Source organism: Canis lupus, chromosome 7 (genome assembly GCF_003254725.2).
Source record: "Canis lupus dingo isolate Sandy chromosome 7, ASM325472v2, whole genome shotgun sequence".
Taxonomy (NCBI): domain Eukaryota; kingdom Metazoa; phylum Chordata; class Mammalia; order Carnivora; family Canidae; genus Canis; species Canis lupus.
In genome coordinates, this window is record NC_064249.1 from 78,608,067 (window position 1) to 78,633,313 (window position 25,247).

General features: G+C 46.6%; 1 protein-coding gene across 2 annotated transcripts in view; it reads left to right on the plus strand.

Moving 5' to 3' along the window:
- Positions 1-25,247, plus strand: part of MYO5B (myosin VB) — a 334,661-nt gene that overhangs the window by 134,831 nt on the left and 174,583 nt on the right. For both annotated transcript variants that reach the window (XM_025429624.3, XM_049111936.1), the window contains exon 2: positions 15,747-15,857. In XM_025429624.3, the coding sequence (XP_025285409.1) occupies positions 15,747-15,857 (111 nt within the window). The remainder of the gene's footprint in view (positions 1-15,746; positions 15,858-25,247) is intronic.

The window sequence follows — 25,247 nt, forward strand, 5'->3', positions numbered from 1 at the left end:
AGCTGTCCTCTGAGATTTTTATGGAGGCTTCAGTATGTAATCATGATTACTGAGTCAGCGGCCATTGACTGACTCAACCTCCAGCCCCTCTTTTCTCCCTGATGTTAGTGGAACTGAAGATTTTAACCTCCAATTACAGGGCTGGTCTTCTGGCAACCAGCCCTCATCCATAAGTGGTGTCCACAGGTCACCTCAGTAACAAAGGAGACCCCTTTATCCTCTCACTACTTAGGAAATTCCTAGAGTTTTGGGAGCTGTAAATCGAACTGTGGACAAAGACCAAATACAGGAGAAACCTCTCTTGTTCATGTCAGTGATCAAATATGTCCTCCTTAATGTTGCACCTGTGCAACATCCCATGAAATTCTGAGATTGCAGGTTGGTGGAAGCCCTTTTAAAATGGTCCTATACCTTCTAGATGAACAGGATTTTCTAGCTGTGCGACACTTAGTGAGGGCAGTGGGGATGAGCATAAGTAAGACCTGAATGGAGAGGGAAGACTCTGGACAGTGTACCTCCCCCATCCAGCTGTGGGCTTGTGGATGGGGAGTCTGGACAATGCTCAGTGCATGAAGCCCTTGAACATGGGAATGGGACACTGGATTTGGCAGGGAGAAATCTGCTGGTGTTGTGGTGACCATCTCAGCTGTGTGGGGTGGAACTGTCAGAACATGATGCTGTTCTCCTTTCTTCTGCCAGCAATAGAAACAGACTCTAGAGCTAAGCATTAACCAAAATATGAAGGTGCTGTGTTAAACACAAGCAGATGGTGGATACTGCAGGGAAGGGGATGGCCAAAAAATGGTCTATTTTAAACACCTGAATATTTTTCACCAGAGAACTTTCTTCTTTTTATCCATTTCCCAGGATACTTTTTTGACTCTACAGAGCAGAGTACTTGGGTGAGGCACTGATTTTTTGGGGAGCTGTGTTTCCTTCACCTAAAGAAAAAGCCTGGGGTCAGAGGCAGGCCTTTCTGATGAACTGCCAACCAGGGTCTTTAGGTGTATGTATTATGGGTCAACATGAAGAGGCTTGTGCTTTAGGCAGCTCTCCTGGGAAACAAGGAGGTGATTGAAGGATGAATACAGATGTAGTGTTAGAACTTCCTCTAGTTCAGCCTATTCTTTGGGAAAACCAAAGCCGGGAGAATTGGAATGGTTTGTCTGGGGAAGTTCTTTTTGGATGCGGAGGGAGGTCTGCGCCCTTTGATAAACCTGCTTGCCAGACCAGCATGCCTTCCACGCCAAATGTGGTTGTCTTTAGCCCAATATTTCCAGCTGCACGTTTCTCAGTCCCCTTGAAAAGAACGAATATAACTCAGCCTGTGTCCAGAACTGGGAAGGTCTACTCTCTTTCCTTCTGTACAGTTTATCGAGGGTGGTAACTGCTTGGATCATTTACCTTTGTTGGAGGAGGTGTGGTCCTTCTGTTGTGCTGTTTCCTCAGGCTCTCCTCTATGCTGTGCTGGGTCTCAAGGAAGGTCCTGGCCCCAGTGAAGTGATAAGGAACCCTGGGGAAGGCTGGGACTGTAGGCCTGGGGTGCTTCCCTATTATAACACCCAAGTGGACCTGGAAAGAATAAATGTGACTCAGGCTTTGTCCAGAACCTGGATGATGGAACATTTATATGGGTATATGGGATATGCATCTGTTGAAATACGGATGCATCACCTACCATTCATCCACCAATGCATTTGCTAAAAGCTTACCAGTTATCTTGTGTGTAAGGCATTTGACTCAAAGTGGGAATTTTGTGGAAGAATAGCGTAATTGCAATTACATTGTCCCAGTTTCTGAGCAACTCTGGATTTAAAATGTTTCCAGTTTAAAAGCCTTGTGTACATAACCCTTGTAGAACATGCTTGGACACTTGGTGAGGAAAAGCCCAAGACTGGAGGGTGGGTGACAACTCAGACCCTGAAAATAGCCTTCCAGAGCAGCACCAATCACCTGATGGAGTGTCAACACTGCCCAAGTGGGTAGAAGAGGCAGCAGGCCAAGACTTCCATTTTCATGTGTAAAGTGAGGTCCAGCATTGCATTACCTGGGTACAGTTAGAACAGGAAGTACTGTTGATCCCCTCATTTCACACCTTCTCCTCAAATGGTCTTCTGTGATGTCTGTTTGGGAGTGGTGGAGGGAAGTTTTAGGTGAAGAAGATGAGCCTATGTTCTCTCATTTTAGCTCTTCTCAGAAGATGAGCCACCCCCTCCCCTATCCGATAATCCTTCAGAGGATTTCTCACCATTCACGTCTGTCCTTTGTTTTCCTAAACCTCTAAATCTTTGCTGGGGCGGGGGGTGGGGGGAGTCACATAGAGGTTTGGTTAGTTCTTCTTTCAAGCTGCACCCTCCACTTTTCACCTGGACCCAAACTGACATTTTAGTGTGAAACCACATCTAAATTGGTCTCTCAAACACAATCAGTTGGCATAGAAGACATGAGCCAACCGTGATCATCCTAGACCATCTGTGGCCATCTGACAGCAGGTTTGTTTGTGGAGTTCTATCCAGCATCACTATTGAAAGAATGATTCGGTTCCAGCTAGGCAGGATGTATAATTGCTAACGGCTGCCCTGATTCCTCTCAGCACAGGATGGAAATTAGGGGCGTCTCTGTGAGGTCTTTGGTTAATGGTGATTTTAGGCAGCAGACACCCATTTACCTTCCTAACTCTGAAGTCAGAGTCCATTTCATGGTTTCTACTCAGTAAGTGTGTGTGTTGGTTCTGGAACGTTTTATCCCTTTGCCCCGAGGTCCCAGCAGTTTAGATACTGTTGTGCCCATTTGTTGATGTACTCAAGATTGAACATTCCCCCTTGATTCTCAGACTTAAACTTCTCTGCTCTCTAAAACCATAAATAAGCTCCACATTGCAAAAAATGACAGGAAAAAAGTTGGGATAACTGGATAAGGATGAAATACTATATGAGTAGAGAGGATTCAAAGGCTACGTGAGTAGCACCAAAGTGTGATGGAAATGGGATATCCACAACCTGAAATAGTAAAGTTCCAAGTAAATAAAATAAGAGGACTATTCAGGAGAAGATCAAAGACCATCTCTTCATGTGTCGGGGCAGGATAAAAGACGTCCCTGATTGTATACGCATTGTAACTGCTCAAGTGAGGACAGGGGATGGGTGCATGAGAGAAGATCTAACCACACTTTCTCAAAGGTGGTGGTTTTTTTTTTTTTTTTTTAATAAGTCAATTTGTAAGTATAGGTTGTGTTTTTTGAATAGAGTTGACACAGTCACATCATTTTCAGGTGTGCCACACAGTGATAGGACCTGTTCACGCATCATGCTGTGCTCACCACAAGGATAGCTAGCATCTGTCCCCTATATTACTGTTTACAGCATTGTTGGCTCTATTCCTTCTGCTGGACCTTTGATTCCATGACTTACTCATTTCATAATGGGGAGCATGTGCCTCCTATTCCCTTTCACCCATTTTGCTGAACCCCCCCCCCCATTCCCCTCCTCTGTGGTAATCACCAGTTTGTTGTCTGTATTGATGAGTCTGATTCTGCTTTCTTTTCATTTTTAAAAAATACTTATGAGTGGAATCATATGGTATTTGTCTTTCTCTGACTTACTTTGCTATGCTTAATACCCTCTGGGCCCATCCCTGTTGGCACAAATGGCAAGAGCGCGTTTTTTTTTTTTTTTTTTCCTAGGGCTGTGAGATACTCCAGTGTGTATACACCACATCTTTATCCGTTCATTTATTGGTGGACACTTAAGTTGCTTCCATATCTTGGGAATTGCAAATGATGTTGCAGTAAACATAGGGATGCATTTATCCTTCTGAATTAGTGTTATCATTTTGGATAAATGCCCGATAGTGGAATTATTAGAATATGTGGTATTTTTATCTTTACTCTTTTGAGGAACCCCTATATTACTTTCCACAGTGGCTGCACCAGTTTGCATTCCCACCAATAGTGCATGAGGGTTCCTTTTTCTTCACATCCTCGCTAACACTTGTTTTTTTCATTCTAGTCATTCTGAGAAGTTTAGAGTGATCTCTCATCATGGTTTTGATTTGCATTCCCCTGATGATTAGTGTTGAGCATCTTTTCATGTGTCTGCTGGCCATCTGGATGTGCAAGTAGTGATCTTTTAATCATACAGTTAGATCACATCCCTCTTCATATTTAAAATCCATCTACATTTTTCCATTGGCCATGGAACAATATGAACAACCTGTGAGGTAGCTCCCAAGAACTTCCTGCAGGCCTCCCAGAGTTCCCTGAGCCCTTTCCCTCTGTGTTCTACATCTCACCTATCCTGGCTGGCTTTCAGCTGTTCAGCAAGTACTACTCCTTCCTGCCCCAGGCTTGTGTATAGCGAATCTCTCAGATTAGAACGTTCCTCCCTCCCCGCTGTGCCTAGCTGACTCCTTGTCCTTCTAGGTTTTTCAGCAAAGCCTTTTCTGATGACCTGGACTAGGTGAGGTCCTCTGTTGTATGCTGTGAACGTCTGTGCTGCTAAAGCGGTTATGATCGTCGAAGTAGGATTGATTGTATAATGTGGCTGGACATCCTTGAAGATAGGGACAGGTCTTTTTTTTTTTTTTTTTCCTCCATTGTGTGTCCCACCACTTTGCATAGTGTGTTCAGTAAATACTCATGGATGGATGAATGAACTCTAGAGACCATTCTGTCGGGAGGTGTTTTAGCTTACGGGAATATGCAACAGTCCAAGAATATTGAATAGTCCCAAGATGTGTTTGGATACTGGGGAGGGTGGCATGCTTTTTCCTACAAAAGGAGAGTTGAGAGCTGGCTTTAGTCCCAAATGCAAGTGTGTGAGGCATTTAAGTTCTGCATTAGATGATCCCTTTAGGCAAAGCAAGAACAGATCAACATACTTATGTGTTAGGGGCAGTTCCCAAAATTTTCCCCAGAAAAGAATGGTTATTCCTGTGCATTTTTTTAGTTAATGTAAATCAACAAAGTTCTTTTTTTTTTTAAGATTTTATTTATTTATCCATGAGAAAGACACAGAGGCAGAGACACAGAGGGAGAAGCAGGGTCCCTGTGGGGAGCCCGATGTGGGACTTGATCCCAGGAGCCCGTGATCATGCCCTGGGACGCCAACTGCTGAGCCACCCAGATGTCCCAATCAGCAAGGTTCTGTTTGCAGAAGAGAGCTTAGCTTGAAATGACTTCAGTGCTGGCTTTAGTTGCTTACAGAGGTCATAGAGTGGAACAGGTTTTAAATTTAAAAAAGAGAAGCAAACAGATTTAACCCTGATTTAGTCGAGGGCTGTGACTTTCTAATAACTGTTATAGTGATTATAAATTATGACTGGTTTTCTGGGGAGAGCAGCATACTAGCCTTTGATGGTAGAGATCAGGAGTATATATTTATACAAGAAAAGAAGAAAGCAGATACCCAGTGATGGCATCACATACAGAATTAAAAAGGAGTGTTTCAGAGGGCTTAGGTGGAAATGAAGATGTGCTCTGGAAAATGGTCTCAATGACTTAAATGTGTATGGTTTGACTGTGGGTTGCTTCATTCCCATGCTGGGTCCTCTGTACAGGGAGAGTTGCCACTCAAGACCTAAAGTCACGTTGCTGGAAGTAGGATTTTAACAAAGCATTAGCTGCTTAGTAGGACTTAGGCATACATTTAGCTGTATGAAATGTAGTAGTTTTGAACAAACCATTTTTTTTTTTTTTAAGTATCCTTACCAAGATGGTTAAGTGGGTTTAATCTTGCAACCTTACAAAACCAACCTGCCATTGACATTCAGGATTTGGTGGTCTTTCCAAAACTTCAACAAGAACCCATGGCTTTAGAACAGTTTCTGAGCCTCTGGTGTAACTGCCGTTCCTATCAACAAGTGTCCTGGATTAGATGACTCAGCAATGGCTCCCTCCCCGAACACTGCACACTTCCCACCTCAGTGTCATTTGTCACCTGAGGACACATTGCTATTATTAGTATCTGTTAGTATCTGTAGGATGGGAGGCAGGTAAAGTTTGCCTTCACCAGTCACATGGAGACTTGGTTCTTCATTAGCTTCAAACCCAGATAGTGAGTGTAGATTAAGATGGGATTATGACTGATGATGTAATCTGGTGTCACGAAGAGCTGAGTCTGCTCAAAAGGCTGGGTTTTGATGACGATATGTTGTAAGCACATGAGAAAATAAATATCAAAGATTGTGATGGCCGTGCTGGGAACAGACAGATGGCTCTTCCTTTTATATATTTGACTTTTGTTTCATTAAATAACAGGAAATACTGGATTTTATGGTAACTTTGCTATTTAACTGTGCACTTGATCCGTTACAGAATGAAACTCCCTTCTATGCTTCCCCCCCCATCCTCCTTTACTTCAAAGATGCCAAGTGGTTTTTTTTAATGCCAATCTCTGTGTGAGAAATTAAAGTCCTTCCTGGCGTTTGGATGAATGCGGGAAGAGCACGGAACAAGTTCAGTAGAGATCTGGACTGGGGCCCAGGAATCTACCTTGTTGGCCCAGTATACATGTGGACTTTAAGATGCTTGTCAGCTCTGGACTCACCAGAGTATTTACATATGGTTCCCTCTGGCTGGAGGTTACAGACAGCTTCCCAGTGAAGAAAATTTAGGGGGAAAGGGAAGGTTATTACTGGTCTGGGAAGTCTTTCACAAGATGAATAAACAGGGAAACCAGGAAGCAGAACTTGCTGCAGGAGGAGGCATTAGGTATGTGTTCCTGAGGTGCTTTGGGTGCGCATGGTGCTGCTGGGATCGCCTGGTTGGACCTGTGCTCCCCTAGAGAGGGTGTCTCTGTGTCTCCTTCACAGCTGTGGCCCTGATCCCTGGCCACACTGTACTTGACAGTAGCTTCTGAATGCCTACTGTGTGCCGGGTGCTGTGCCAAACGTGTTACATACATCTGTTCACTTAATCTTAATAGCTTCATAGGGAAGCTATTTCCTTACTTGACAGATGGGGAAACTGAGCTTGTAATAGAAGTTAAGGCTAGTACCTGGTACCGAAGTCTTTTTGGAAAAAAAAAAAAATTAAGGAAGTATAGTGGCTACAGTGTTACACTGGTTTGGGGTGTATGACATAGTGGCTCGAGAGATCTCAGCACTGCAGTTATCACAGGAGGAGCTGCGTGTCACCATCGGGTGCTGTTATCATACCGTTGACTATAGTCCCTGTGCTGCCCCTTTTATCTTCGTGACTTACCCTTCCTGTGACTGGGAGCCTCTGCCCCCTGCTTGCCCCATTCCTCCCACCCTTCGCCCTCTGGCAGCCAACACTTGTGTTCTGTTTATGGGTCTATTTCTCCTTTAAGCCTTTGTTTTTTAGATTCTACCTATAACTGAAATCACATGATATTTGTCTGACTTAATCACTTAGCATACTATTTGCTAGGTCCATTCATGTTGTCGCCAACGGCAAGATCTCACCCTTTCCGACTGTATGATATTCCATTGTGTGTGTGAACCATGTCTTCCTTATCTGTCTAGTGATGGACACAGGGCTGCTTCCACATCTTGGCTGTTGTAAATCAAGCTGCAGTAAACATATAGGGGTGCATATATCTTTTTTGAATTAGCGTTTTTGTTTTCTTTGAGTAAAAACCCAATAGTGGAATTACTGGATCATATGGTGTTTCTATTTTTAATTTTTTTGAGGAACCTCCATACTGTTTTTCACAGTGGCTGCACCAGTTTACAGTCCCACAAAGAGTGCATAAGGGGTCCTTTTTCTCCACATGCTCTCTGACACTTGTTACTCCTTGTCTTTCTGGTTATGGTCATGCTGACAGATGTCGGGTGATATCTCGCTGTGGTTTTGATTTGCATTTCCCTGATGAGAGCTGTTAAGCATCTTTTCATGGGTCTTTTGGCCATCTGTATTTCTTCTTGGAAAATGATATAATTTTTTATGATATAAATAATTTTTTGTTATAGAAGTTCTTCATGGGCAGCCCCGGTGGATCAGCTGTTTAGCACCGCCTTCAGCCCAGGGAGTGATCCTGGAGTCCCGGGATCGAGCCCCACATCGGGCTCCCTGCATGGAGCCTGCTTCTCCCTCTGCCTGTGTCTCTGCCTGCCTCTCTCTCTCTCTCTCTCTCTCTCTCTTTCTTTGTGTGTGTGTCTCATGAATAAATAAATGGAATCTTTTTTAAAAAAAATTCTTTATACAATTTGGGTATTAAGCCCTCCACCTGAATCTTAACCACCTTGCTCTATAGTGGGAGCTGAGTACAAAGAAAGGAAAGCTACCTGGCAGGTACTAGTGGGGATATGCAGCTTTAATTAGCTGCTCCCTTAGGTTGGGAGACTAATCACTGGCACAGGCCTCAGGATACAGAACATGTTCTTCAGTCCTCAAAAGTGGAGAGAATAGTGGGTGGCTCTTGCTTAGATGGGCAAAAATACCTAGTCTTTGTCTTCCAGACTCTATTGTACAGAAAAATGCAGTTTGACCCACTCCCTATCTATGAGACCAATTAGCAAAGGTGTTCTCGTGGTTTCTCTGACACAGCAGCACTAGGGAAGCAGCTAGTGGATGCTGCTAAAGAGAAACCGTCAGCTTAGTTGGGAAGTGTTCTTTTCCTCATCCGTAAAGGTCTTGCTTCAAAATGGACACCTTTACACCAGACAGAGGACATTATTTATGACATCTTTGCAAAGTGTCTATCTTTTGAGCCTCATTTAAATAAGCTGAGCTAGGAATATCTCAACGAGGCGTACATGCTTTCCTGGCCTAGGAGGGATTCCGAGTCTCCTGGCACTAGTTCTTTGCTCCCTTCCTTGCTCATTCTTCCTGGGCTCCAGGCAAGGCTGGGGAGCAGCTCGCTGTCCTTGGCTGCTGCGATCCCTCCTGCTTTGGATGGCATCTGCACCCCTTATCTCCCCTCCCTGCCTTTTAACAATTGTTTTTCTTTGGAACTCACATCCTGTCCACTTACTTCAATGCTGGTGACCTTATGTTTGTTGATGCTACTCACTGTGACCGATCATAGACTGGTCTTGGGGCAAGAAATTCAGTGGCTTCTCTGTTGCTTGAAGGGTAGCAACTGAGCAATGTGATGCTGCATCTTTGAGTTCTAGCACAAGATTCATGTCCTGAGAAATGCTGTTTGCCTCCTTTGTCAGTTTTAGCAAAAGGGACTCCCCCTGCACCCCTCAACTGGAGCCCTGGCTTTTCAATGATAGAGCAGAGGTTTCAGCACCTGCTGTGAAGGGGCACAGCTGTGAACAAGGCAGACAGTGTGCCTGCTGGTTGTGCCCTAACGCGGGCAAGAATGGGTGGGGTTCATCTAGTCGGCCCGCAGGCCAGGCTGGGATCTCCCCTCTTGTCTGTCCCCTGGGGATGGTGCCGAGACAGTGCTTCAGGTCAAGGTGACATTGCCACCCAGTTTCCAGTCGGCCTGCTGCTTGAAGCATCCAGTGGCCTGATGTGGCACGTCCTTGTAGTTCCTTTTATGTGTGCACATGGGATGCTTTGCCTGTGCAATGTACCTGTGGTGGCCAGCTGCAGCAGTCGGTAAGCGTTTCCTGCCGGGGATGCAGCAAGGGCTGCAGGTTGCAGCTCCTGTGTCTGGTCCTGGTCTGACTCTAGCTTCTCACTGTGAACATGAGCAGATTTTTCTGTGCCTCTCTACCCTCCGTGATCTTCTTTGGGACGGCGTAGTGAAGACCCTGTGCATCTTACTTGAGTTTTAAACCAAGATGAAATGGTTAAAGGACTTAGTTACTTTAGTGTAAGGTTGTGTCACTCTAGATTCTAGGAAGTGAATGTTTTCAGTGTCCCTGTTCTCTTTTCCCCTAAAGTCCATTTTGATTTTGATTCTCTTCCTTGAAACTGTGATTTTTTTAATGTTCACTTGAAGCTTAAGAAAAATACAGTGTTTGGGGCCTGCTCTGAGATTTCATCCTCATCACTCAGGTGTGGGACACACATTGATGTTTTTGTTTTAAGATCTGCAGATAATTCTTAAATGCCAGCCAGCATTGACCATCCCTTCTCTCAGGGTTTTGAAGTTAAAGTAGTCTAGACCTAAGTATTGATCTTTAGGCAAGGCACAGCTGTCTATAGACGATGATTTGTAGGATAGCAAAAGGATCCCAGTGACCTGGAAACATGTTAGGCTTGGTGTTTTCCCATTCTCTAATTCTCTACAAGATCCCATCTGGTTCCTGCCTTTTAGACGACCCCATGTGCACTATTATCATCAGCTCTGTTGTCTAATGCTTATGGTTTTCTGGTAATTTGGGATTGTGTTTCATTCTTGGGACTACTTGATGAGGTATATCTAACTTTTACCCACATTGTACAGCTGAGAAAACAGGGCTCAGAGCCACTCAGCAGCTTATTACTTCTTAGGCTAACTAATAAGTGCTGGTTGGAATTCTTACTGGGCTGCCCGGCTCTGGAGCCCACATGCCCAGCCATGGTGCTGTACTGTCTGGTGCTGAGCACACGCAGATGAATGTGGCATCCTTCTTGATCTGGAATCCACATGGTAGCACGGGGCTTCCTGGAGGTAATGCTTTTACCTCGGGCTCAAGAATATGGGGGCTGGAATTCCATGCTCCATCACAGGGTACTGAGGGGAGGCCTTGATGCAGTGTCTGGTGCCTGCAGATCAGTTAAGTGAACCCTCAAGCCTGCTAGCTTACACGCGTGCTTGCACATTGGTGCATCTGCAGGGCTTTCAGAACTGCTGCTGGTCTCCCCCCCAGGATTGGTGTACTTGGTCTGAGGGTCATGTTTCTTGGGAAGCTTTGAAAGCTCCCCAGGTGGCTCTCATGTGCAGCCAGGGTTGAGCATTCCTGCCATGGGCAGCCGCTCCCTATAGCAGAGACCTGTCCTGGGAGGCCCTGCAGATGGGAGGGAAACCCAGGAAGCAGCTCTGGGTGCTGATGTATCTCTGTTCACAGACCTCTGCCTTCTCCAGGGCTCTTTCCAAAAAGAAAAATCACAAGTCCTTCTTTGATAGTGAGGTCAGACTTCTGTCTCCTTAGACATGACAGACTTAACCTTTGTCAAAGGGGATGGTGAGGAGTTGAGTGGTGCCATGGTTGGATTATGTCGGCCAGCTTCTCTTCTTACAACCTCCCTCCAGGAAAGCTGGTCTAGAGGTCATATTTGTTGGAAGGAATTCTTGAAGAAACCAAGAGGCAACACAGAATCTTGGTTCTAGAAAGTTCATATCTGGTCTGTGAAATTGATGGCTTTTTTCTTTTTAAGATTTATTCATGAGAGACACAGAGACAGAGGTGGAGACATAGGCAAAGGGAGAAGCAGGCTTCCTGCGGGGAGCCCAAGGTGGGACTCCATCCCAGGACTCCGGGATCATGCCCTGAGCCGAAGGCAGATGCTCACCCCCTGAGCCACCCAGAAGTCCCTGATGACTTTGTTAAAGGAATACATGTTCCTGTTTTCTCAGACTTGAGAAGAACCCGTGCCATTAGAGAGTGCACACAATGCTGTTTGCATCTTCTGCAACCAAAACAGTCTCCTGTTCAATTGAGGTGAAATTTGCATAACAGAACTTCTTAAAGTGAATGGCTCAGTGGTATGTGACACATTCACAGGGCTCTGCAACCATCACCTCTGTCTGCTTACAGAACATTTTCCTTGCACCAAAGACCTCCCTCCACATCCTGCCTCTGTCCACAGCTCAGATCTGTTTCTTCCATGTTTGCTGGCTCTTGGGGCGCTCCTCCCTCCCTTCCTAGCCTGTCGTCTTTGCTGTTTACTCTGCATTGCTCATGTCCTGCCTTGTTTGGGGTCACAGAGGCAATGGATCTTCCTGGGCAGGGGGTAGGTTTGGGGAGGGAAGGGGTGGTGAGTTGTTTGCTAAGTCAGCGTGCAAAGTAAACTTTGATTATGGTTACACTTGCCCTTGGCAATCCCATCAGTTGCTCGAGTGTGGCTCACATGATGTTGGGTAACCAGCTCTGATCTGTACACACTTTAAGCTGCGAATCCACAAGGTAGGATGAAGGCAGGGGGTCCTTCCTGCACATGTCACCATCGCGATGCAGGGTTGACTTACCTTTTTTTTTTTAATTTTTATTTATTTATGATAGTCACACACACACAGAGAGAGAGAGAAGCAGAGACACAGGCAGAGGGAGAAGCAGGCTCCATGCACCGGGAGCCCGACGTGGGATTCGATCCCGGGTCTCCAGGATCGCACCCTGGGCCAAAGGCAGGCGCTAAACTGCTGCACCACCCAGGGAATCCCAGGGTTGACTTACTTAATGCTGTTCTCAACCTCGAACGGCTGTGACCTCCACACGCATCCACGTGTCTGTGTTGTGGGGATGGAGGAGAGAGGACAGCGTCTAGCACAGTGGGCACTTGTCAGGTACTCAGATGTTGACGTGAGTCTACGGCTGGCTTGCTCAGGTCTGTGATACATGATGTCCTTTAGAAGGCACAGGAGCACTTGGTCCTCTGCTTCCTCAGTTGGCATCAGTTATGACTGCCTTCCCTTTTCTTGAGAGGCCTGTTCCCTGCTGAACTGGCCACGTCGCCCTCGAGGGGCTGTGCTCAAGTGAAGCACCTGCTGGATGAGGGTGTATGTTCCTTAGAGTCAGGGTCTAGATCTCCATGTTTCTACTTGGTTACGTGGCAGCTATCACCATGTGTTTTACGTGTAAACTAGGGGCCTCATGAATGCATAGTTGACTAATTCCTGTCTCAGCAAACATTTAATGGGCACCTACTGTATGCCAGGGATATGAAGATGCCCAAAAGCATATCTGTAAGATCTTGCCACGGAAGAAACAGACATGACAGGCCTGCAACACGACGTCATAGAAGGGCAGCTGTGCACTGCTAAGAGCTAACCTGGAGGGCGCAGGGATGGTCAGGGTCAGTGAGGGTGGGGACCTGAACCTTGGGCTCTGCCCGTGTGTTTGAGTCAGCGAGGGCATTCTGGGCTGCAGCAACAGTGCGTACGGAGGGTGAGGGCAGCAAGCCTGCCCTGTAATGGCCTTTCAGACATGAAACCTTTCAGGCTTCTGGGCCACAGGGTCTGTCCTGACCAGACACCAGCCTCCAAAGCGCCGGAGCAGCCATGGGCAGTGCATAAGTGGGACGTGTACATGTGTCGCAGTGAAACTTTATGGATGCAAAAAATTCAACTTTCACATAATCAACAGGTTCCAACTGGACATTGTTCTTTCCTCTCAGCCATTTACACTTTTGAAGACCATCCTTAACTCATGGGCTCTGAGTGACAAACACAAGTGACACATTGGCTTTGGGCCAGGGCTCTGGTTGGTGACCCATCCTGAAGGCAGGGAAGAATGAGCACATCCTGAAGAAGCAGAACAGCATGTACTTGGGGTACACGGTGCGTCAGTGAGTGTGGCTGGGGCTGTGCTCCTGCATTTTCGACAGGCTCGCAGTTGGTGGGGAGGCTGAGGTCCTCACCTGGAGCAGCTGAAGCACCCTTAGGGCCCTCCAATGCCTCCAATGCTGTGCTGAGTTCTGTGGAATGGGGAGACAGAGACCGTTTTCTTGCCATTATCTATTTGCAGTCTATTGAGAGAGAAGAGATTCACAGAAGTAGATGAATGGAGCTTCCCAGGGTAAGAATTAAGCAGCTAGTGCCAGGCAGGGAGGTGTGCTGGTGCAATTAACAGGTCAGTGAGTGGCACATGGGTAGCGGGAGTCAGGCCAGAGGGCCCCTGAGTGACCATGACTGGGCCCCTGGGCTTCGGGGACGTCCAGCCTCTCCACGATATCCACATACCATCATTCCCTCCATTGAGTTCCTGTTAGGATTGTTCTCATTCTCCTTATCACCCTTCCCTTGAGCCTTTCCCGACATCGTTTACATGGAGTGTAGACTGAACACAATTCCTTGGTGTCTGTACTCCCTCTGCCTGGACAGGGGTCCCAGAGGCGGGCCTGGAGGGATGGCAGCAGTACTGAGGCCAAGCAAAGATCCCTCGTCTGGGGCTTGGGGACAGGATCTGAAGTGTCACTGCAGCTCATGGGAGGTGGGCCTACTGCACGGTGGGGGAAGGAAGCAGGTTAAGAATACCTAAGGGGAGAAGAACCGTGGAGAGCTAGGGTTGATGTGTACTCAGAGTTTTCTCTGCAGGTGGCTCAGAGCAGTCCTGCTGCCTTACCGTGGAGTGCTGAGGTGCTGTAAGGCTCTAGGACGTTTCTGTAAAGACACGCTCTTCGTGGCAGGCTTGGAGGCAGAGAGGAGGCCCCAGGGAACGTCATTGCTCATGACACTAAAGACAGCTTTGGCCTCTTATCCTGTGTGGGATATTGGGGGTGCTCCGCTTTCCCGTCAATGAGTGTTGTGAGCCTCTCATGACCTATTCTCAATAGGATATCTGCATTAAGTGCAGTAAGGGCCCGGGCTCTGCAGATAAAAAGGGCAGTGACCGTGTGGAGGGGAACACCATCAGAAGCAGGGCTGACGTGAGGCCCGTGGGCTGCCTGTGCCCTGGCGGCTGACTGGCCCTGAGGTCTGCACTTGGAGCCGCACTGTGTGCAGAAGGCAGGCCACACTGACCCAGGTCGTGTTCTGGCTGAACTTGGGGTCATGAGAGCCCTTAGTTTCAGGTTTGCCGAGAATGTCCTGTGGCCATGAAACCATCTGTGTGTGCGTGGATGCATGTAGCCGAGGTCTAAAGCAAATAGGCCTGTGGCGATCACCTACCTATAAAATTCAGAAATCGGGGACACTTGGGTGGCTCAGTGGTTGAGCATCTGCCTTTGGCTCAAGGTGTGACCCCGGGTTCCTGGGATGGAGTCCCACATCGGGCTCCCTGCAGGGAGCCTGCTTCTCCCTCTGCTTGTGTCTCTGCCTCTCTGTGTGTCTCATGAATGAATAAACAAAATCTTAAAAAAAAAACAACTAGAAATTGGTCTGACAGCTATATGGAGAGCTGGCAGGAGGGGCCACCGGCAGGTTCAGGTGCCTCTGGTCCACCAGACCTGGGGTTTCCACGGCTGCGTATGCTGTTCTCTCCTTGGAAGCTCTATGTCCACCAGGTTCTGCATTGGTCTGAGGTAGAACCCTGGTTCACATGCTCAGGTGACTCTGGCGTGCATCCCGGCTGGCCACTCCGAGGCAGAGGCCAGGGCTCCTTCACTTGCCAAGGCTGCATCATTCCTGCTAGGAGCTGGCTGGCCTGATGACCAGCAGCCGCAGGAGCTTGAGCAGGACTTTTGGGTGTGTTTGTGACCTAGAGCACGCACACATAAACTGAGGTTGCTGATGATGTGGGGATATATAAACATGCTTTTGATCGGCTTACATGTTCTTTCAGTCCTTCAGGAAAACAGCTTTGTCCCCGAATGCAGCCTATCAGAGCAGAGGTGGCCATGATTTGAAGATTAGCCTGCCTTTCTGGGTCTTGGCCTGCGGTGCTGGTTTATCCCTCCTCGTAGCACACCAGATGCCCCGGTCTGTCTGACGCAGTCGTCTCATCTCATCCTTGAGATGATGGTGTGGGGCTCTGGTGGGTGTGACCAGATGCAGGCTTGGTAGTCTTGCCAGTGGAATGATAATCACATTGATCTGTGGTGTTTTCTTAAGATCTAGAAGGTGCCCTCTGTCCCCAGGCCTGTGAGTTACCGACTTGCCCCATGGGATTAGATCACCTTGCATTCTGAAACGATTAGGAAGATGTGTCAAGATGGCCCTACCTGAGGGCCCCTCACAGATAGCAACACATAGGAAAACACCAGAAAGCTTGTTTCCTTACCTGACTTTCTTGTGTTAATCTTCCAGTACACGAGGGTCTGGATCCCTGACCCTGATGAAGTGTGGTGCTCGGCTGAATTAACCAAGGACTACAAGGAGGGAGAGAAGAGCCTCCAACTCAGACTGGAAGATGAATCGGTATGTGCGGGTCGTGGGAGGGGGGAGCATGGGCTCTGCTGCCAGGGCTGGTGGTGCATGGTGACTGCAGTTTCTCCTATGCCCAGCCACTTGGTGCTGTCGATAACACACATGAAAGTGGTAAACCACGGGACTGCTCCCCGAATGCCACATAAGGAATAAATGCCCCCTGGCATTTGTAGCCAAGGGGTCTCCAGTGGCTGGAGCAGGAACCTTCTCATTGGAGTAGAAGGAAGGGTCCCCTTCATAGGGCTGAGGCTTCGTGGGAGGTGAGGAAGGAGGAACCTAAGAGACTGTGCATGGTAGGGCGCTTGGAGCACTGGCTCTGGACCCAGCTGTTGGGGTTGGGACCCTGGCTCAGCCGTTGCTCGCTGTGTGCCCTTGGGTAGGTTAACGAGGTTTCTAGATGCATCACTTCATCTGTTATGTGGAAGTGATAGTCTAGGGGACTTTTGAGAACAAAAGGAGTTGTTAATGTCTGTTTAGTGTCCAGCACTGGAGCACCCATATGTATCCCTGCTGTGGGGAGACTCCTCTATTAGTTGCCTTTCAGGTGGCTTCAGGGTAGTTACCTATAACACCTTCCTCCTATATGATCTGATTTTTCCCTTTTTGTGGGCCTTTTGTGACCACCCTTCATTATAATGTGTGCATTTTACAGATGTTTGCGTGCCTGTGCTGTAATTGCATCGGTGCAGATGCAGGTGGGTGAGGTATGGGACCAAATATAGAGGGAGCCTGATGAGGTGAAGGGGTCGAGAGACCTGAAGGGGTCATGGGAAGGAGATGGCCATTGAAGACTCGGGACTAAGGAGACTCCGAGTTTCCCAGGTGGGAGTGGTGCATGCGCTGAAGTCCTGGGGCTGTGATGTGTTCCCTTGGGCTGCAGACGGGAAGGCCCGTGTGCCTGGGCACCAGTGGAAGCAGGCAGGGGTCAGAGGGATGGCCTGTGACACAGGCAGAGGTCAACTGGGCAGCGTTTACAGTGGGGGAGACTGGGAAGGAAGTTTTCGCAAGAAGTCTTGGGTATGGTTGATGCACAACATCATGTGAGTTTTCAGGGGTCTGGCACAGGGATTTGGCAAGTTTACACCTGGAGCTGTGTGGGTATTAGGCTGCGTGAAGCGAGTCCTACTGAGAGGTGAATGCCATGTGACATCACTCGCTTGTTCTCTCAGATTCCATGGGAAAAGCAGGCTTTGAAGGAAGTGGCAGGAAGAAACCAAGAACAGACTTTGGGAGGGGTTAAGTCGGAGGGCTGAAGAGTGGACCTTGCTTGGAAGGAAGGCTGGAGCGCGGCTGGCCTCCCTGATGCCGTAGCCCTTGATCATTTGCTACCTTGATAGGTTTTTCCTTCTCCTGAGCATCTTGGTCTTGTCTTCCTAGTTAGCAGTGACCTACTTGAGAAATGGACCTTGTTTTGTGCTTTGCTCATGCAGTACCTGCTACAGTTGATTAACTCATTGATTAGTAGGAAGATGGAACATCTCCCCCTCCTAACTTCCCTCAAGCCTAGCACGTGGTAAACCTGGGACACTGCCTTGGTTAGATTTTTACGCCAAGGTGTGCATGCTTCACCTTCCCCTTCCTGGCAGTCAGACTTGGCCAGCCTCCTCTTGGTTTTGAGGTGAGGAAGAAAATTCCCAGCAGATGGGATCATGTTTACTCTGTTCGAATAACTTCCCGCGCCACGCCCAAAACAAAATAAAATGAGTTCACCCAGTTGAGTGCTGTAACTTCTATTCCAACATAGTTCATTTTAGTTGACCTTTTAAGTGGGTGGTCTTTTTAAAGGGTTGAACGGAGGTAGTGAGGAATGGCCTGCTGGTGTTGCTAAAACAGAGCAGATGCTTGCGTCCCCAGCTGAAAATCTGCCCAGCGTGACTAATCCTGGTGGCTTCCCAAGTCACCCCCCCCCCACACCTGCTACGTGGCCAGTCAGCATGTAATCAGAAGGGGTGCCTGCGGCTGTGAATTAGCAGCTCTTGAGAAATAATGGGCCCTGAACATCCAGCTCTGGCCGGCCTCCTGGCAGACCACGATTTGCCCACTGCTGGCTCACAGTGGTCATTGGGAGCCACCCTAATCCGAGCTGCGGGCCAGAGGCAGGAGGGCAGAAATTAAAGGACTGGCCTCTGCAAGTCTGAAGAGCACCTGCTGTGTAGCTGAGACCATCCTTGATGCACCGGGCTGGCGAGGTCCCCCTGGCAGTGCCCACCCCCCACTCTCACCTTCTCAGGGTCCAGGACTATGGGTTTAACTATTGTGGCAAAGGATGAAAATCAGTTCATTCTCTTCTGGAAGAGCAGTGTTTCTAACACCAAGCTTCTACCTTAGTGCTGGCTCATGTGCTTAGCTCAGGGTGACCAGGCTCCCTGGTGTTCCCCCTGAGGGATGTTGTCTTCAGTGTTGCTTATTCGTGTTGTGGTCAAATACACGAAGCTGAACACGTGAGCCATTTTTCAACGCCCAGGCCAGTGGCATTAGTACTTCCAAGTGGTTGTATCACTGTCCACGTGTAGAGCTCTTGACCTTGCAAAACTGACATTCTGTCCTTGTCCGGCTCTGGTGACTCTGACTTTGTGTCTCCAAGCTCACTGCTCTGAGCACCTTGTAGAAGTGGAGTCCTGCAGGATTTGTCCCCCTTGTCTGGCTTGTTTCCCTGAGCACAACATGTAAGATACTCTGTATTTAAGCCAATGGGAAACTTCTTGGAAAAACATAGTGTCGTCTCTGTCCCCACAGCTGTGATGGGTGCAGAGTGTCTCGGTGTGCCAGCCCTTGGCGCAGTGCTGCCTTAACCTGGGTTGAGCATCCCTATGAGTGTTGGCTAACCCTGGCTGATGGACAGAGCTCCCAGAGCTCCCGGAGTTGGTGCCTCACAGGCCTTCGGGCTCTTGCCTCCACCTCCCTTGCCACTCCTGCCCCCTAGTGGCAGGGAGAACTCCCTGTTTCCACGGTTTTGCATTTAAATTGGTTTTTAAAAACTTTTATTTGAATTCTAGTTAGTTAACATTGCAATATTGGTTTCGGGAGTAGAATTCAGTGATACATCAACACCCTGTGCTCATCACAACCAGCGCCCTCCTTTAGTGCCCATTGCTTATCTCGCCCATCCCCCACCCACCTCTCTCCATCAACCCTGTTTGTTCCGTTGTTAGGAGCCTCTCAAGGTTTGTTTCCCTCCCTTTTCCACCCCCTCTCATGTATTCATCTGTTTTGTTTTTTAAATTCCAGGTATGGTAGGGCACCTGAGTGGCTCAGACGGTTAAGTGGCCAACTCTTGATCTCAGGTCTTGGTCTTAGGGTTGTAAAGTTAAGCCCCACATGGTGCTCCGTGTTGGGTGTGGAGCCTATTTAAAAAAAAAAAAAATTCTGCATATGAGTGATATCATGGAATTTTGTCTTTTTTTTTTTTTTTTTTAAGATTTTGAGAGCACAAGTGGTGGGAGGGGGAGAAGGAGGAGGAGAGTCTTTGCTGAGCAGGGAGTCCAATGCGGGGCTGAATCCTATGACCCTGGGATCTGAGCCAAAGGCAGATGCTTAACCTACTCAGCCCTGGAATTTGTGTTTCTCTGAGTGACTTATTTCAGTGAGCATAGTACACTCTAGCTCTATTGTTGTTGCAAATGGTAAGCTTTCGTTCTTTCTGATGGCTCAGTAATATTGAGTTGTGTATTTAGACAATTTTTTTTAAGATTTTGTTTATTCACGAGAGACATAGAGAGATAGAGGCAGACTCACAGGCAGAGGGAGAAGCAGGCTCCATGCAGGGAGCCTGACTTGGGACTTGATCCCAGGTCTCCAGGATCCTGCCCTGGGCTGAAGGCAGGTGCTAAACCGCTGAGCCACCAGGGCTGCCCTAGACCATATCTTCTTAATCCATTTGTCAGTTGATGGACACTTGGATCCTTTCCATAGTTTGATGATTGTTGATAATGCAGCTATAGATATTGGGATACATGTGTGCCTTCGGAACTGTATTTTTGTATCCTTTAGGTAAATACCCAGTAGTGCAATTGCTGGATCATAGGTAGCTCCATTTTTAGCTTTTTAAGGACCTCCACACTTTTTCCAGAGTAGCTGCACCAGCTTGCATTCCCACCTACTGTGCAGGAGGGTTCCCTGTTCTCTGCATCCTCGCCAACACCTGCTGTGTCCTGTGGTGTTCATCTTAGCCATTCTGACAGGTGTAAGGTGGTATCTCATTGTGGTTTTGATTTGTATTTCCCTGATGGTGAGTGGTGTTGAGCATCTTTTCATGTGTCTGTTGGCCATCTGGATGTCATCTTTGGAAAAGTATCTATTTGTACCTTCTATTTCTTGATTGTGTTTTGGGTGTTGAACTTGAAAAGTTCTTTATAGATCTTGGATACTAGCCCTTTATCAGATCTGTCTTTTGTCAATATCTCCTCCCATTCTATAGGCTGCTTTTGAATTTTGTTGACTGTTTCCCTTGCTGTGCAGAAGCTTTTTATCTCAACGAGGTCCCAGTAGTTCATGTTTCTGTTTGTTTCCCTTGCCCCTGGTGATGTGTCGCAGGGGCAAGAAGCTGCGATGGTCGAGGTCAAAGAGGTTGCTGCGTATGTTCTCTAGATTTCGATGGTTTCTTGTCGCACATTTAGGTCTTTTATCTATTTTGAATTTTTGTGTGTGGTGTAAGAAAGTTTCACTCCAATTTCATTCTTGTGCACGTGGCTGTTCAATTTTCCCAACACCATTTGTTGAAGAGACTTTTTTCCATTGGGTGTTCTTTCCTGCTTTGTCAAAGATTGGTTGACCATAGAGTTGTGGGTTCTCTATTCTGTTCCGTTGATCGATGTGTCTGTTTCTGTGCCAGGACCACACTGTCTTAATGCCTCCAGCTTTGCTTTTATTTTTCAGGATTTTGGGCTATTTGGGTTCTTTTGTGGTTTCATATGGATTTTAGAAATGTTGGTTCCAGCTCTGTGAAAAATGCTGATAGCGTTAAATATGTAGATTGCTTGGGTTAGTATATATGTTTTAACAACGTATGTTCTTATCCACCAGCATGGACTGTTTTTCCATTTCCCTGTGTCCTCTTCAATTTCTTTTATAAGCATTCTATAGTGTTCAGAGTTCAGATCTTTTATTTCTTCAGTTAGGTGTTTATTCTTAGATATCTTATGGTTTCTGGTGCAGTCATAAATGGGATTGAGCCCTTGATTTCTCTTTCTGCTGCTTCATTATTACCATATAGAAATGCAACAGATTTCTGTACATTGGTTTTTATATCCTGCAACTTTGCTGAATTTGTGTATTCTAGTAATTTTTGTTGGGGTCTTTTGGATTTTCCATGTAGAGTATCATGTTGTCTGTAAAGAATAAAAGTTTGACTTCTTCCTTGCCAATTTGGATGGCTTCTATGTCTTTTTGTTGTCTGATTATGGAGGCTAGGACTTCCAATACTATGTTAAATAGTAATGGTGAGAGTGCACATCCCTGGTCTGTTCCTGGTTATAGGCGAAAAGTTCTGTTTCCCCATTGAGGATATTGAGTGTGGGTCTCTTGCATATGGCTTTTATGACATCTATTCCTGCTTGTCTTCTGCCTGGAGTTCCTATCTAGTGCCCCACAGCCACCTTGGTGGTGAGTACTCCTTGTGTACAGGGTCCTCCCTGGGTCTGTGTGAGAGGAAGATGGGCATATGTGAGCTTGAAGGCGGGGAATGTGCTCCATCAGTATCTCTGCATACTCACGCCCTTGAAAATCGGTGGGGTCAGGGCAAGCGGGTAGCTGTAAGCCTACATCTATTAATATAGGCAAACTTCATCAGAATTTAAGTAAAATGGACATTTCTAAGTTTTGAAAACCAAAACATCTAATATATTAAAAATATATTTGCATCTCTGTTCAGTCTCCATCTGGCTGCCAGTGTAAAGAACCATGATCTTTAAGCATGTTGTGCGCCTCTACCTATATATAAACAAACTTAAGGGAACACGAATTATTGAGTATTGCACAATGTTCCTCGTGTTGCATTGCTGTGGTTGGAAACACTGTACTGATCTGTGAGTGCCTCTGGAGCCTCATAGCCTATGGAGAAGCTCGGAATTGGGCATTAGGCCCTACTGGGAAATGGTGTTTCTATGTGTGAATTGTCTTGGCAGTCGTGCCCTCTGAAAGGAAGGGTTACCATGCTCATTTGCCTTTCCTGGGCTCTCAGCCTTTTTACTGCCCAGTGCCTCCCCGCACCGCAAAGCAGTGTCTGGTGTTGGCGGTGTTACACAGTCCACAGATGTCCCAGGCACCTGGAGGCCATTGTGTGTCTTCAAGGACATGGGGCAAAGGGGGGGGAGGGTGCACAGGAGCATTTTCCTGGGGCCTGAGGTGCTTGTCATGGGAGTGGATGTTGAGGGCTGCAGATCTCACTGTGTCAGTGCTCAAGCCTGATGCCAAGTGCAGAGCAATCATGTGCTCTTTAATGAGCTGCTATTTTGTGTTGAAGATGATGGAGCACTTGAAGGTGCAAGACCCAGGGACAGGCCCCTCTTACTCAGGTCTCCAGATGGTGCCAAACATATCAAGCTGTTCCAGCCAGGAGATTGCAAACTTGGATCGTTATGTCAGGAAGCAAGTGCTGCAGAAGAACTAGGACTGCTCTACTTGATCATTAGTGCACTCAGACCTGCGCACCTGGAGAATGCCCCTGGGTCTTGTCCTTCTGGGTTCAGGTGAAGTGCCAGCTGTGTGCGCATCTGCCAAACCAGAGCTAAGAGTGGTAGCTACTCCCAGTAAAACTTCAAGTGATTTTGATTACTAGGTTTCTCTTTGTTTTACTGGTTATTTCTGTTCTTATTTTAATATTTGTTTGGTCACTAAAGTTTTTGCCTTCAGTTGCTCAATAATCCACAGTTGAGATGGTCTTTGTTGAATTGGCAAGAATGACATGAAGCAGATAGTATCATGTTGGATGAGCACTGGGTGTTATGCTATATGTTGGCAAATCGAACTCCAAGAAAAACATATACAAAAAAAGTACCATGTTTATATTGCACATGTACAAAAAACATTTACAGTTATAAAAATGGCATATAAATATTTATCGGTAATACTGTTGCCAATGCAATTAGTTATCTTGTCTCTAAAGTAGGCTATAATTTTCTAATGAATATTTTTATCATAAAATACATGCAACCTAAAACTGACCATCTTCACCATTTTTCTACAAGTGCAGTCAGAGGCATTAAGTGTATTCACACTATTAGGTGATCATCATTAGCATCCATCTCCTTGCAGATCTGCCTCCATATGACCGTTGCCCTTTTTGTCCACTGTACTCGTGATCTTTTCCATCATTTAGGATATTTTGCCTGGCTGCTTCTGCTCAGAGATGAGTGAAGCAGCGATTTCTACCCTCCTGTTTTCTCCCTGCTACTCCCACCCCCAGTACAGGGACATTTGGCAGTGTCTGGATTTGTTTTGGGTTGTCCTGACTGAGGAGGGAGGTCTGCTACTGGCCTCGGGCAGGTAGAGAGCAGGGATACTGCTAAGCATCTTGGAATGCCCAGGGCGGCCGTCGCCCATCCCACCTCCTGTCCTAAATGAAAGCAGTGTGGACATTGAGTAAACCCTGGATTAAGCTGGTAGAGGAAATGGTCTGGACTGCTCATTGCTGAGATGCCAGGTCAGAAGCCAAACTAGGAACCCATGATTCTAACAATGTCCAAGCTGTGTTTCTTGCAATAAAATAGACTCAAAAGATTAACTTTGATTCTGTTTTTTTTTTGCTCTGGGAATTTTGTTTAAACTCAGTTTCTTCCCTTAATTATTTGCATCACCATTCATTCATTATTGATTAAAAACAGTTGAGCAATGGTACTGCCAGGATCTGGCTGTACAGCAGTGAAAACATGTCTGCACCTTTGTGGGGCTTTCCGTATAATGTGTAATGAACATAATACATATGAGTTTAGGAGATGAGAAAGTCAAGGCCAGGGATCTTCAGAAATCTATTAGAAACTTGATGAGATACTTGGCCCAACCACCTCTGTACCCTTTTACACTCAACCCACACTCTTTTTGCAACCCCCTTGGGCAGCTACTTCTGAGTTTCTTGGTGGCTTCTCAAATCAGGAACCATGCACCATGGTAAAGACAACACTTAGATCTGCACCATGATTCTCAGCCCAGTTTGACTCCTAGTTGGGTGTCAGAGTTAGGGTATGTGTAGTCCTTCAGGTCAACGCTAACCCCTTGCCACTTGGTAACCCTATTATAGCTTATGTCTTCTTGAGATCTTAGTTCTATGGGTAGAGTAGGACAAAAAAGTTGGCTTCCACTTGGTAACCCTATTATAGCTTAAGTTTTCTCTAGATCTTAGTTCTATGGGTAGAGTAGGACAAAAAAGTTGGCTTTATCTACTATATAGGCTTCTTATTAGCTCCAAATCTTTGTGTTGGGAGTTGTCATTCAAAGATGCTTCTAGGATTATATTCTCTTTATGTAGTTCCATGTAACATGGATACGAATTGATATGAGAGGGGTCATTTAAAAAACCCGACATTCCTTCCAGCTAATATTTTTTTGAGCACCTATTAAGTATTCTAAAACCATAGACCCACAGAGTATAAAGCAATCTAGACCAGGTTTCTCTAAAAGAGCAGTTGGTACAATGGGATGTGGTGTATCTGTATTGTCCAGTATGGTAGTCCCTGGCTACATGCCTGTTGGGGTCTTGAAATATGAGTGTGGCCGAGAAAATGAAGTTCTGATTATATTTAATTTCAATGAATTTAATCACAATAACCATATGTGCTGCCCTACCGGAAAGTGCAAGTTTGGACCAATCCCCTAACCACCTCCTCCTCTGTATTCTCAAGTTTTGCCTAGTCCCAATATGCCAGGTGAGGACCAGTTGGAGATGCCCATCTGTTCCTCTTTTCAGGGGGAGTGGGGTGGGGGTGGAGGTTCATTACAGGTGGGTGACTGAGAATTAAATTTTGCGATGAGTGTTAACCATTTAGCCGCCTCTTCACCTCCAGAGGCTCAGTTACTACGTTGTGAAGTGTTTGGTGCCAGGAAGTTTTTATGGTCCCTGATCCCATCCTAAATGCTTAGATTTCAAATAAAATCATGTTAGCTGTGAATGTTCAATACTAACAGCAGTGTTTAAATCAAAATCCTATTTAAAAAAAACCTTCAGTCTCTCATTCCCTGCTTCCCTCTGGATGTACACACACCACAAAATCTGTACTAATGCTGAGCTTGCACCTCCTACATCTTTGCTGCTGCTCTGGGCATTTTGACTTAGCGATTATACTGTAACCAGTACCACTGGCGTATTTGTGGATCATATTTTCACAAAATCACAGATGAGTTTTCCTCTGTGCGCTTTGGGGGGAGAGTTCTTGAGGGGGTGTTTCATCT